The sequence below is a fragment of the Pleurodeles waltl genome, chromosome 5 (genome assembly GCF_031143425.1).
Source record: "Pleurodeles waltl isolate 20211129_DDA chromosome 5, aPleWal1.hap1.20221129, whole genome shotgun sequence".
NCBI classification, from domain to species: domain Eukaryota; kingdom Metazoa; phylum Chordata; class Amphibia; order Caudata; family Salamandridae; genus Pleurodeles; species Pleurodeles waltl.
The window spans coordinates 48,639,748-48,654,633 of NC_090444.1; the positions used below are offsets into that span (position 1 = coordinate 48,639,748).

General features: G+C 45.5%; 1 protein-coding gene across 1 annotated transcript in view; it reads right to left on the bottom strand.

Annotated features, from left to right (window-relative positions):
• LOC138297202 (uncharacterized) overlaps nucleotides 1-13,278 on the bottom strand; it is a 153,397-nt gene extending 140,119 nt beyond the window's left edge. Inside the window, exons 1-2 of the mRNA XM_069236689.1 lie at nucleotides 13,149-13,278; nucleotides 1,404-1,550 (exon numbers count right to left, since the gene is read on the bottom strand). Coding sequence (XP_069092790.1) covers nucleotides 1,404-1,550; nucleotides 13,149-13,227 — 226 coding nt within the window. The 5' untranslated portion in view covers nucleotides 13,228-13,278. The remainder of the gene's footprint in view (nucleotides 1-1,403; nucleotides 1,551-13,148) is intronic.
• Between the last annotated feature and the right edge of the window lie 1,608 nt (nucleotides 13,279-14,886).

Here is a 14,886-nt window from a genome sequence, read left to right on the forward strand (position 1 = left end):
TAGCCTCTTAATGCTTTTTTGTTATGGCATGTTCCATAAAATTGTTCCTCTCCTCCCTCATTCTACCAGCACAAAAACACAATTGAAGCCATGATTCTCTCTAGGCTTGACTATGGCAATTTACCTCATTTTGGATTCCTAACCTACATCAGGCAGCCGTCTCTGGTAATTCAAGATGCTGCCTATGAGCTCATTTTAGCTCTGCCTCCTCAATCTCACTCATCGAGTTACCTTAAGATAGTATACTAGCTCCCAAAGACTGATGCTCCATCTTTAAATCTCTCTGCTTAGCCTAGTAGGCCATCAGGCAGACCAGAAACAATATTTGAGAAACAATTTTCAACTCCGTTGTTCGAAATGCTGTTTGGCTAATCTTACCTCATGTTAGTAGTGTATGTATAGGTGGCCGGTCATTTTCCCCCCTTTAGGCTAAACATTGGGGCACACCTAACCTGCCATCTAAATTGGGCTTTCTAACCTCCCACCGGGCCTTCCAGAAAAAAACTTAAATCCTACCTGTTTTATTTTATTTTCTCATCTGGATGACTGTCTCTTTGCCTGATCTTTAGCAGTATGATACCCCTTCGAGTAACATCACATGCTCTTCAAATTTACTACATTTATTTATCCATACTTCATATTGTAAGTGAATATTAGTTATTGAAAGTATGCATTGGGCAGCACTTCCCTGGAAATGTAATCAACTTGGTGAGTGTAAGCCAACTTGTGGTTTTGCTGGTGGAGCTCTGTGTAAATGGGTGACAGCGCCTCTCACAAACCTGCAGAATGCACAGACTTAATATGATCAATACAAGGCTCAACAAACATTGTGCCTGTTTAGAGCAGCAGCAAGACAGAGGGACACAGATTGCATCACACACCTAATATAAAGTTTTGAAAGAGGTTAAAGATGTCTGTTCTGGAAAGGAAAAGGAACGGAAGAGTCCAGCAGTAGATGCACAGTTACCTTGTAAAGTTGAGGAGCTGAAATCTGGAAGAGATGCAAAAAAAGGGTGCTGGGACTTCACTTGTCAAGGGTGACTCTAGAGTTGAATCAGGGTATTCTTCACAGAAAGAACTGGTGTGGTGCAGGCAAGACACAAACTAAGTTAGTAAATAGTGTTATATCTAGCAAACAATGTGGGTTTAGCTGCAATAGTTATGGATGGACCTAAGTGCAGGACTCATTATGTTCTTGTTATTTGAGATCAATGTAAGAAACACAAACAAGAATAGCGCTAGGCAGGAAGGCGATGGACAGATCACAGGGTATGCAGAGAGCATCACTCACCTATGTCTATGCCTATGATAATCAATCGCCTCCGATCTCAGGATCTTCTGTGATCTGCCTGACAACCACATAGAGTTAAACTGGAACCCAATACATTGTATCAAGTGGTTACCTGGCATGGCATCCCTGCATTCCCGATGACAAAAGTTGATGCAGCACTTCTGTGAGCCTGAGCAGTCGCTGTCCTCATTGCATGTATGCATGTACGGCGGGGGATAATCACAGGACATATACTGGAAAGGACACTCTCCGGGCTTCACTACAATGTGGAAATGCAAGAGCATAAGTCCCACAAACCATGAAGTAACCTCTCTTGTAATCTACATACTGTCAAAAACATTGGAAACATATGAAAGCATGGCAACATTGGTGGTAAATCACAACTGCAGTCTTCAAACATTTAATAGTAATCACTGTGTATGAGTTAAGTATCCTGTAATTGGTATTCCACTAACTATAGGTAAGTGCAGTGCTGCTTGCAAGGTATCATTCTTTCAGATGTTTTGTATTTCCAGGGAAATTAAAAGGTAAATAATTGCATAGAAAGTACATCAGGGGCCGTATTACAGAAAGTGCCCTGTGGGTGCCCCTGAGGCACTTTGGTATTACAGAAGAGGCCACAAACGCTTGTGTGGCACCTTCTGTAATAATGAGAGTGCTGGCGCACTTGTAGCACCAGCGCTGTCTCAAGAGGGCATTCCCTCATTTGAATGGGAATGTGGTCTCTACACCCAAGCCGTATTCTGGATCTGGGCAGAATGCCAAAGAAGGTGTCAGAAGGTGCACTGAAAGTGTGCCACGAAAAAGTCAGTGTGTCCCCTGATGGCAGCCTTCTGGAGGTGGGAAAGGGGGTCCCATGCACCCCCTAGACAACCCTATGAAGTCAGGGTCAGTCACTCACTGCACCCATCTGCAAAGTGATTTCTAATCCCTGGATTGCCACCTGCACAGTGAAACTTCAATACGCTGCCCTCAGGGCAGCACAAGTTTGTGGATGCCTTAAGGCTGTGCATTCTCTGTAGAAGGGAGCACTTTTCCTGATTGCGCGTGGTACACCTATTTTAAAGGTAAGCAGTAGCACAAGTAGAAAAATTGTGCCCTATCTGCACTTCCTTTTTGAAAAAACTGCTGGGAGGGACTACATCTCCAAGAGCCCAATATTCAAACACAGTTTGGCCATCAGATAGTTATTGCTTATTTAGGCAGTCCAACTCTGTAGGAATGTTCCCATTTGTGTTGCCATGTTTACCCCCATTTTTGGCCTGTTGTCAGTGTGTTTGACTGTGTTCACTGGGATCCTGCTAATCAGGATCCCAATGGCTATGCTCTCTCCCTTCTAACATTGGTTTTAACACCCCACATTTGGCAAGCTGGTGCCCCCGTGTAAGTCCCCAGTATGTGGTACCAAGGTTGCAAGGCATTCGGATACCAGGGGATCCCCAGCGGGTGCAGCATGTATTATGCCATCCATGTGTAGCCCATAAAAAACTTTCTGCAGGCCTGCCACTGCAGCCTGCATGAAAGGGTGCAGGCACCCTTTTCACTACGGGTCACTGCACCAGGTCACTGTAAGTCACCTCTATGGCAGACCATCCTCGCCAAGAGGACAGGGTGCAAGTTCCTGTGTGTTTGGGCACCCATGCACTAGCAGAGGTGCCCCCACAAACTCCAGTTCCATTTTCCTGGACTTTGTGAGTGCGGGGACGCCATTTTATGCTTGTACTGTACATAGGTCACTACCTATGTTCAGCTACATAATGGTAACTCCAAACCTAGGCATGTTTGGTATCAAACATGTCAGAATCATAACCCAATACTGTTGCCAGTATTGGAAGTAAGATTCCATGCACTCTGGGGGCTCCTGAGAGGACCCCGAGCATTGCTCCTACCAGCGTTCTGGGGTTGTTCAGCAGCCCAAGCTGCTGCCACCACTCAGACAGGTTTATGCCCTCCTGCTGCTTGAACAGCTCAAGCCCAGGAAGGCAGAACAAAGGATTTCCTTTGCGAGAGGGGGGTAATGTGAGAATGTAGCCTCTTTCTAACATAGTTATCCCCACTTTTGGCCTGTTTGTGAGTGTGTGTCAGTGTGTTTTTACTGTGTCACTGGTATCCTGCTAGCCAGGACCCCAGTGCTCATAGATAAAAACCTATATGTCAGTATGTTTTGCCTGTCTCACTGGAATCCTGATACCTAGGACCCCAGTGCTCATAGTTTGTGGCCTACTGTGTGTGTTGTCAGTAGTGCTTAACTGTGTCACCGAGGCTCTGATAACCAGAACCTCAGTGCTTATGCTCTCTCTGCTTTTAAGTTTGTGACTATAGGCTAGTGACTTCATTTACCAATTTCAATTGGCAAACTGGACCCCCTTATGAGTCCCTAGTATTTGGTACCTAGGTGCCCAGGGAATTGGGGTTCCAGGAGATCCTTATGGGCTGCAGCATTCCTTTAGCCACCCTTAGGGAGCTCAGAAAAACTCTTCCACAGGCCTGCCATTTCAGCCTGCGTGAAATAGTGCACACTCTATTTCACAGCCATTTTCACTGCATTTAAGTAACTTATAAGTCACCTATATTTCTAACCTTCACTTGCTGAAGATTAGGTGCAAAGTTACTAAGTGTAAGGGCACCCTTGCACTAGCAGAGGTGCCTCCACATAGTTCAGGGCCATTTCCCGGGACTTTGTGAGAGCGGGGACATCATTACAAGCGTGCACTACATATAGGTCAATACCTATATGTAGCTTCACAATGGTAACTCTGAATATGGCCATGGAAGGTGTCTAAGATCATGGAATTGTCTCCCCATTCCAAATCTGGCATTGGGGAGCCAATTCCATGAATCCTGGGGGCTCCACCATGGACCCCCAGTACTGCCAAGCAAGCTCTCTGAGGCTTGCACTGAAGCTACAGCTGCTGACACCTCACAGACAGGGTTCTGCCCTCCTGGGGTCTGAGCAGCTCAGTCCCAGGAAGGCAGAACAAAGCATTTCCTTTGGGAGCAGGTGTTCCACCCTCTCCCTTTGGAAATAGGTGTTACAGGCTGGGAGGAGTAGCCTCCCCCAGCCTCTGGAAATTCTTTGAAGGGCACAGATGGTGCCCTCCTTGCATAAGTCACTCTACACCGGTTCAGGGACCCCTTGTCCCCTTGCTCTGGTGCGAAACTGGACAAAGGAAAGGGGAGTGACCACTCCCCTGTTCATCACCACCCTCAGGATGGTGCCCAGAGCCTCTCCAGTGCGTCCCAGACTTCAGCCATCTTGCTTTGCAAGGTGTGGGGCACTCTGGAGGGTTCTGAGTGGCCAGTGCCAGCAGGTGACATCAGAGACCCCTCCTGATAGGTCCTTACCTGATGAGGTAGCCAATCCCCCTCCTGCGGGTTCTCTTCAGATTCTACTTGCAAGTTTCCAGCAGGAATCTTCTGCAACTACTATTTCTTCCTCTGACCTCAGATCAACCGCAGCCTGCTCCAGGAACCTCTGTAACAGCAACAAAGTATCCACAAGGGATACTTTTCTTCTGCAACTTCAGCTCCAGCCAGCGACTGCAACAGTTTCCATGGTGTGCACACTCAGAGGAATGCCTGTCTTCATCCTGCACCAGAAGGGCCGAAGAAATCTCCCGTGGGGTGACGGAGTCACTCCCCTGCTCATGCAGGCACCTTCTAAGTCGACGAACAGTTCTCCTGGACTCCTCTCACAGCAACGAGCCTGCTCCTTGGAACACAGAGGGTGGACCCCATCGACACAGACTGTCCTTAGGTCCTGCTGACGCAATTTGGAGGAGGTAGGGCCTTGCCTTCCCTGAGAGCAACAGTACCCCTGTGCAATGCGTCTTCTTCACCTCCTGAGGCCTCTGTGCACTATTTGCAAAATTCCTTCATGCACAGCCTGGCCCAGGTCCCCAGCACTATATCCTGCGACGCTCAGCTCACTGAGTTGAACTCCGGCGGCGTGGGACCCTTCTTTGCAGTGCTGCATCAACTGCGTTTTGCACTTCCTCTGTCCCCATGTCCTAGGACTCCCGTGGGTGCTTTCTAGTATCCTGACGGCTCTCTAAAGTGCTGAAAGCCCCCTCTTCCTCCTCACACAGTGTTGAGGCCCCCAGGTCCCTCCTGGGTCCAGCCAGCACTATTTTGAGGCAAAATGCAACTTTGTCGTAACCAAGGTTTGTTGGAGACTTCCAACACAAAATCACATCTGCATCCATCTTCCCGTCGTAGAACATCCATTGCATCATGCAGGAACACGCTGGCATCTTCCTAGGGTGCATTCCTGCTCTCTTTATCCAACCGGGGACTCTTCTTTTGCACCCTCTTCTGGGTTGGCAGGGCCCCTGCCCTTCCTGGAACTTCTTTCGACTTCTAGACTTGGTCCCCTTCTTTTGCAGGTCTTCAGGACCAGGAATCCAGCAGTTGTTGTTTGCAGACTTGGTTTGTTATTGCAATAATTCCAATCACAAGGTGTAGTGTGGCCTAAGGAAACTTGCAGTACTTTACTCCCGCTTTTCTGATCTCTGAGGTGGGGTAATTTACTTACCGTTACTGTATTCTTACTCTTCCAGCGATTCTGCACACACTTCCCTTGTCTAGGGGGAATTTGTGATTCGCATTCCACTTTCTTAGTATATGGTTTGTGTTGCCCCTAGACCTATTTTCTCCCATTACATTCTATATCATTTCCTTTTGTTTGCACTATCCTAAGTCTAATTACTTGCCTTATTTTGGTGTCTAGTGTATTTTTTGTGTATAATACTTACCTCCAGAAGAAGTATTGTCTCTAAGATATTTTTGGTACTGTGCCACCCAAATAAATACCTTTATTTTTGGTAACACTGAGTATTGTCTTTACTTGTGTATAAGTACTGTGTAACTATAAGTGATATTGCAGGAGCTTTACATGTCTCCTAGTTCAGACTAAGCTGCTCTGCTATAGCTACCTCTATCAGCCTAAGCTGCTAGAACACTACTAAATTTCACTAATAAGGGATAACTGGTCCTGGTATAAGGTGTAAGTACCCAAGGTACCCACTACAAACCAGACCAGCCTTCTACATTGGTGGAGCAGCGGTGGGATAAGTACTTGCAATTGCTTTACCGCTTTGTTACTGGTGCTTTTCAAAAGGAAAGCTTGCTACAATACTTAGAGCATATATAATACATACCTAGAAGTCGTTTTCTAAGTTTCTAAAAAGTTTTTTAAACTTTGCAAAAGTTTTTACAAAGTTCTTTAAAGTTTTCATCTTTTCTCTAAAAAGTTAGCTCTGTTATTCTTCTAACTTTTTACTCACTTTCCTAAACTTTTTCTCTTTCAATATGTCTTCTGTAGAAGCTACACCTAGAGTTGTGAAAACAACATATGAGAATCTTAACTTTAAAAGTTTGAGGGGTCTCTGTATTGAAAGTAGTGTAGGGATTGGGAAGAACCCCAATAAGCAGTTCCTCTTAAATCTTCTCCTCCAAGATGACCAGGGACTCAGCACTGGTCCAGATCAGACAGGGGAAGAGGTAGAGGATGTTTCCACCCAGGAAGGCTCAGAGGAGCACACTGTCAATCCTGTGGAGGGTACTTCCACAGATGTATCTGTTAACAAGCCCCTTAGTACAACTGGTAGTGGGAAGGGTTCACACACTATTAGGGCTCCCTTCACCCCTAGAGGCCAGGTCACTAGAGTGTCCACTGTCAGTGATAGAGCTACTTCTGCACATTCCCATGTTATCTCTGTTTCAGAAGCATCCCACACATCTAACCCTGAGGACCAGTCCCAAAGCTGAGGTTAGTGGAGACCAGACTGAGGCTAATGCAGCAACAGCTGGCGTAGACGGGGAAACCCTGGCTGTGGAAAAGGAAGGGCAGGGGTTGGGGTAAGTTCCTCATGGTGGCAGCAGCAGTTACAGAAATTCAAATGTCAGGGAACCTTCATTTGACTCTAGGAATCTGCACAAAGTTGTCTCCCCTTACAAGGATGCTGATGACATCTGCAAGTGGTTTGCTGGATGCCCAGAGGGTCCCTCATGTACAGTGGGCGGCTATCCTTTGGCTATCCTTCTCTGGTAAGGGGAGTGACAGACTTCTTATTGTCAGAAAGGATGATGCAGATAATTACCAAATTCTTAAAAGTGCACTCTTAGATGATCTGGGCTTAAAGACTGAACTGAACAGTGCAGACTTAAGTTCAGAGAGACCAGAAAAGAGTAATTGCAGGACTGGACAGACTTTGAAGACTGTTCTGTGAAGGCCCTAGAAGGCTGGTTAACTGGCAGTAAGGTGACTGATTGTGAAAGCACATATAACTTGATTCTGAGAGAGCATATTTTAAAGAACTGTGTGTCTGACTTGTTGCATCAGTATCTTGTGGACTCAGATCTGACTTCTCCCCAAGAATTGGGAAAGAAGGCAGACAAATGGGTCAGAATAAGGGTGAACAGAAACGTTCATACAGGGGGTGACAAAGACAGCAAAAAGAAAGATGGTGAAAAATCTCAGGACAAGCATGGGGATAAAAGTAAACTCAAAGATCCTTCTTCAGGTCCAAAACACTCCTCTGTGGGTGGGGAATAATACTTCTTCATCTTCATCTCACTTTTCTCACAATCAGAAAAAGCGATTGGTGCAATGTGTGCAGAGGTAAAGGCTATTGGCTAGGGGATACGTCCTGCACAGGTAAAGCACCTGAGCCTACCACCACCAAGACATCAGACTCTACTGCCCCTAGCAGTACTGGTAATAGTGGTGGGACTACTGGCAACAGTCAAACTAAAGGTGTAGCTGGGTTCAATTTTGGGACCATAATAGAAACTGGGGTAGACAGTCCGAAGGCAGCTTCTGTCACACCTGGTGGCATTGGCCTTGCCGCCTTGGCTGCTTTTCCCTTATTATGGATAAGTACAGGCAGTCAATCTTTATAAATGGTGTTGAGGCCCAAGCCTAAAGGTGCCATTATCACTTTGGTGACTGAAAACTTGGTGTCACCTACACAACACCTCCTTGGACAGAAGAACCAAGTTACTGATGTCAATAACTCCACTCAGTCTCTCCCCTTAGCTGTAGTTCAACTTAGTCGGGTTGGAGTTACTGGCCCTAAGCAGGTGGTGGTATCACCTAGCTAATCTGTAGATTGTCTCTTAGGGAATGACCTAGAGGCCTCAGGTTGGGCAGAGGTAGAGTTTAGTACCCATGCATCCATGCTGGGCATCCCTGAGGAATTGCTTCCTCTCATTTCTGGTGAAATGAAAAAGCAAAGGAGAGAAAAGCCTAAAATCTCAGGATCCCTCTCCACCAACAGGTCAAAAGGATATCAAAGTATCTGCCACTAAGGATACCATTCCTGTGGTGGGAGAAACCTCTCCTGGGGTGGAACCTGTACCAAAGGAGCCATCAGCTACCACAGCTGGACTTCCAGAGGTAAAAGTACCTCTCTGTGGAACTACTAATCTAGATGTCCAAAATTGCACAATTTTAGTAAATATGGAGCATCCCTTCAGCCCTCCCAGAGAAACTTTAGTGCAGCAGCCCTGCACTGCCTTCAAACACTTAGGACAACAGCCCTGTCCTATTGTGGAGCTTATAGGGCAACAGCCCTGCCCTACTCCAACTCAAGAGAAACAGCAACTCTGTTCTCTCTGACAGCCATATGGACAAACTTTTTGCCCAGCTATAGCTTTATTGAGACAGCATCCCTGTCTAGCATTTACTGCATTTGACATAGGCACAGTGGACAAATCCCACTGCCCAATTTGAAAACATACTAATAGGAACTCTGAGAATTTACACTCACCCTGTTGGTTAGGTAAAAATGTCCAAAGGTGGGTTACATCCCCACATAGAAGTAACCATACAGTGGATGATAAAGGGAGTAACCTCTCTATTGCAGATCTACTCTCCATTTATCACTACTTAGACAATAAAGTCTCAACTGACCAAGGTTAGCCTTATTGTCCTTCGTTTGGGGAGGAGGGGTTATGTGAAAAAGTAGCCTCTTTCTAGCATGGTTACCCCTACTTTTGGTCTGTTTGTTTGTGTGTGTCATTGTATTTTTACTGTGTCACTACAACGACCGGTTGCATGGATCTCCTCTCCTCCAGAGCTGCATGGATCCTGGTCGGAAGTAGTCTGCTTGGTCCTCTCTGCCAACTGTCTAACTTTGGTGGAGGTAAGCCTTTGCCTTCCCAGGCAGTACAGAATCCCCGGTGCACTGCAACTCTTGCGACTACCAAGGCTTGTTGGCATCTGCTCCAAGGGATATTCAGTGTACATGTAGTTCAGCCCCAAGCACTCCTTTATGCAATTCACAGCCCTCTGCGTGGTTCGCCTGCTGCGTGGGACCCTTCTACAGTAGTGCTGGATTGGTTCCATCTTCTGTGTCCCCATCCTGTGGGACTCCTGTGTGTGCTGCCTCTGCTTCTGTGGACTCTCTGTAATGCTGAGAGTCCTCTGTGACTCCCCTCCTGGGCCGTGCTGGTCCGCAGCAGCTCCACTTTCTGCCAACCGCAACATTTGCCTTTTGCCAAGGATTGTTGATGGACTCCTTGCACCAGATCTCGACTGCAATCTTTCTTCCAGCATGGGACATCATCTGCATCCTCCAGGAACTCCTAATCAACTCCAGAGCCGCAGTGCTGACCTTCTTCCCATCATTGTCGACCAACTTTTGCAATCCTAAGACTGGTGGGTAGTGGCTCCTGCCTCCACTGGACTCTTCTGTGACTTGGGGACTTGGTCCCCTTTTTCCACAGGTCTGGTTTCTTGCAGTCTTGTCTGGGTGTTGCATGTTCTTCTTTTTCCTCTTCCTGGGTAGTTTGGGGAAAATCCTGCAACTTACTCCTTTCCTCCTGGTCGCTAGGGAGCACTGTGGTACTTACCTTTGGGGTTTCCTAGTACCCCTAGCTCCCCTCTTCTCATTCCACTTCTCTAGGTGGGGGTCCTGCATTCACATTCTATTTTCCTAGTATATGTTTTGGGCTCCCCCTATGGTAACTATTGTCTAATTGCATTTGCACTGTTTTCCATCCTTTTCTATGCCTATTTCTGATTACTAGTGTACATATTTAGTGTGTTTACTTACCTCCTAAGGAAGTATTGCCTTTTTAGTAATTTTGGTATTGTGTTACTAAAATAAAGTACCTTTATTTTTGTAACACTGTGTGGTTTCTTTCATGTATGTGAGTACTGTGTGACTATAGTGGTATTGCATGAGCTTTGCATGTCTCCTAGATAAGCTTTGGCCGCTCATTCACAGCCACCTCTAGAGAGCCTGGTTTCTAGACACTGACTACATTACACTAATAGTGGATACCTGGTATAAAGTGTAAGTACCTAAGATACCCAACACACACCAGGAGCGCTTCCGACAGACACTACAGCTGGTCAGGACACACTCACAGCCCACTGTTCTCACTGACTTTGTCCACCTGATGGCTATTGCCTATTTAGACATTACAGCTATGCGGGACATGTCTGGGTAAAGCCTGGGCTGGGGTAAAACTGTCTGCAGCCCGTCAAAGGCCAAAAAACACTAATCTGGGCCCGCTCTCTTTGATTTCCTTATTTTTGGATCCATAGCGTCTCCAGGTTTGAAATGTTGATTGGGTATTGCATTGTCCACAATTCTTCATATGTCATTGGTAAGTAGAAGGTTAATTTAATTCCACATGCACACTCCACATCCGATGCAAACACCCTTCTAAATGACTTCAGCTCTGTTTTGGAAAGCTATGCCAACATCGATGGTTCAAAGAAAACACACAAGTTCAAATCAAAACCTTCAGCACCCTACTAACCTAAATAGCTTGTTGACAAAAAAATGCTTGATGGCAGAAAAGAAAGAAGCAATCCCCTCCCTGACCCAACTAGTGAAACTTAAATTATACCCTGATGACCTTTCCTACTATCAGCCCATCACATTTTCTTCACTGGCCAGGCCATTGAAAAAGTTGTCTGCGCTCAACTCAAATCATTGTTAAACGTATCCTTTGCAACTGCCATTGTAGCTTCAGTTTACACTGCATAATGGAGTGAGGACTGCTACCTTACGCATCGTAGTCTATGCTGTTTTGACCACAGATAAAGATGACCTTGTCTCCTGATAGTGCTGGACCTCTTAGCTGCTTAGACACAGCTGATTATGCAACCTTCAAGTATGCCCCAGAGTCTTCAAAGGGATTTACCAGCAATGTCCATCACTGATCCTCCTCTAACATTTCAAGTCAACATCAGTTTGTTTAAGTGGGCACCTTCACGTGCCAAAACATTCCTACCATCAGTCCCCCAGGGTTCAATACTGTCTCCTGATATCTTCAACCTCTACATGGAGCTGCTTGGGCCCCACTCACAGATAACAGCACCAAGATTCACCAGTGTGCTGATGATGCATAACCCTTTCTGAAAGTCTCCTTTGCTCCAGACATCCAACGCCTCAAACACCACCTCCTCTGGACTTCAGCGACTACCCAGAGCTCAGGACAACCAAGACAGAATTCCTTTAGTTTTTCAAGCATAAGTAGCACGAAATACTGCAAATCTGGCTCAATGTCATGAACCTAGATGGCTTCAAACTTCTTTAATTCTGTTGATAGATATAGTGCTGGCCTTTCAGGTGCAGTAGACATGAAGTTAATCCAAGAAGAATAAAACTGTTTCTGTAGGCAACTCCTGGGATTACTGCAATTAACTTCTCATTATTTTTGTCATGAGGGATTAGGACGATGTTACTTGAAGGATTTGGTTCAGCTGGCGTTCCTTCTCTTGTGGATATTGATTTGGTGTAAGGGCACAGTCAAGTTAACACCAGAGATTATTTGTCACTTTTAGGTTTAGACACTTCAGATAAATTTCCATTCTTTAGGTATGACAAAAGGCCTGCTTCTTCTCCTTTCAGAGATCCCCTGAGAAGAGAAACCTTGAATTTGTCAAATCATCTGTCAGATCTTATATGGTAACGGTTGGTGATATAGGTTTACCCTGATCCGAAATGACGCGAGTCTAATCTTTGATCTAGAATTATTGTTGGTGTCATGCATCACATAGTATCCAAGCACAGAGGTGGAGTCCCTCTAAAGAGCTTAACTTGTGTCTTTGTGAGACACAAAGGATGATGCGCGTCATTGCATTTCTCAAATTACAGTGCTACAAACTTTATCATCAATAGTTCTTATTTTTTCAGTGAGAATGTCGTAGTTGTTTATATAAAACAAATCCTTAAAGAATTTCGCACAAAAGTGAAAATAATCACATACGAATTATCCTTTAAGGAAACTAAGTGAGATTTATTAACATTTATCATTACAAATTCTAAAGACAACGATCATTATTCATTGACACTACCAATATTGCTTCTTGTTTTGTGTGCTCAATATAATTCACTTTGCATACCTAGTGTATCCGGCGATCACATCAGCATCACTCGAATGCCAGTCCCAGGGTGGGGTGTAACTCAAAGAAGAAAGCGAACCGATGACATGCAAATGCACCATTCCCAGAGGCAAGCTGTAGATAGTCAGTGTCGTGCCTCTTTCCAGCTTTAAAAACAATTTTATGAAGAGGTCATAAAACAGATTGTGATATGTGAAGTGCCTAAATGGAAACCCTTTGTTATTATTATATATGCATATGCTGCGTCTAATCCCACCAATCAGAGAGCCGGATCGCAGTGGACCAATGAGGACCAACATCAGCTGCGTTCCATTCGAGTTCCTCAAGGCTGCACGTGCCCTTGTTTTCAGTGACAACAGATTTGCAATCTGGGACGCTAAAGCTCTGATACAACCAGACCTAAGAACTCAGTACGAATGTACTTTAGGTGACAATATCCTGACTTCCGAATGTGCTTCATTTGTGTCCCCTGATGAGGCCCCTTAGGCTTACCTTTGGAAAGGTCCGAGGGCCCCACATGGCAGAGGATGAGGAGGGTCAGTGGAACCAAGCACCCCACGGATGCCTGCATGGTGCTGTCAGGGTCTGTCTGTCTGTCTGGCAGCAGTCTGCTGTCGCAGGTTTGGAGGACAGCAGAGGAGGGAAGGGCAAGGGCCGGGGACTGAAAAACAAACACACCTTGAACTCATTCCAAGCCTGTTCATAAGAGCATGTTTCACAACCAGAGGCTTGTGGGAAAACAGGGCCAGAGGTACTGCGAGGGAAATATACCCCCCCTTGTGGGGCAGTGTAACTCTGCAATCTAGGACTGGAGGGTGGAAATTGTAAAAATGAGTCCTCTGCTTTATACTGAACATCCATTCCTTGTTCTCTTGACTTATGTATCTGCATGTGCAGTGTAAACATCTACCTGTTTATTTGACTGTTAATATCATCTGTCCATCCATCTATCCATCCCTCCATCCACCCTTCCTTGCAACCATCCATCCATCCATCCACCCTGTCTGTCTGTCCCTTTAATTAGATGTGCATTTCTCTATGTCTCCATATTATCACATGGATATCTCCCTAATTGCTTGTCCTGCTCTGGCTTTCACCCTTTTTATTCATGTTGGTACAGGACTCACACTGGCTATGAATGACAGTTCCCTCCACATAGCTGTCACAGTGCCATGCATGACCCTTCCCTGGGTTGTATGGAGGTGCATCTCAGGTCGACAATATACATTTGCATAGGTTCATTAACCCTTCGTTTACAATGTACTATTCCTAACTCCACGTCCGCAGACCTTCTTGATATGTGTACCTAGATTGTAGTGTCTTTGGACTGTGAGCACTAGCACCCTGCATCCCGGGGAACACTCATTGAAAGTGATTACGCAATCAATCTGAAAGGCGTTAAGGTGTGTTCCTTCATGGTTATCATATTTGAAAAGTTAGTTGAATGATGTACACTGATGAATTTAGTAACTGACATTACCTATGAACTCCAATGTGTGGTGTGTTCTTGTGCATGCTCCTGGGCTGGGGGAACTCAAAACATACATGTGGAGTTAGCTTTAGAAAACTGACATTCCTATTGCTATTTTATTTTATTTTCAATATTTTGTCCTCAATATTCTGCCCCATCAATATTGCAGTTTTATATACAGGGACACACGTTGGCTTACATGCGGAGGAGCCCATGGTCGGCTGTTTAGGCAGAGCCTGGGATGCCCACATGCACCCACCATAGACTGGCAAAGGGCTGCACGGGGGAAGCCCTCTCAACTGTATCTGCTGAGCAGGAGTCTGTTGACCTTGGGTTTGTCAACTGCGCTGACCACATGCAAAGATCAGCTGCTGAGCTTGCACTACAGGGCTGGCTTCGTCAATATGTGACAGTGCATGAGCTGAAAATTTGGCCGGAATTCCTGATTATCCAGTGGAAATTTTTCTGTGTGGTCCCCACACATTCCTTCATTCGAACCTAGAGTTTCATTATCATCATCATAGTAAATTTTGGCAAAGCATTGTCGTCTCAGGAGCTTATAATCCACTATTGAGGGCTATATGGTTGCTAAAGGCTCTCTATCTGAAATGTTACCAAGCCACAGGTAAGGCTTAGGGGCTTTAATTATATCAAAACATGCCACCTATTGAAGAATGTTGTAATTTAAATAGGGAGAACCAGAAATACAGACACTGGCATTTGGAATAGGCAGGCTATACCAGCATCTGTATCCCCTAA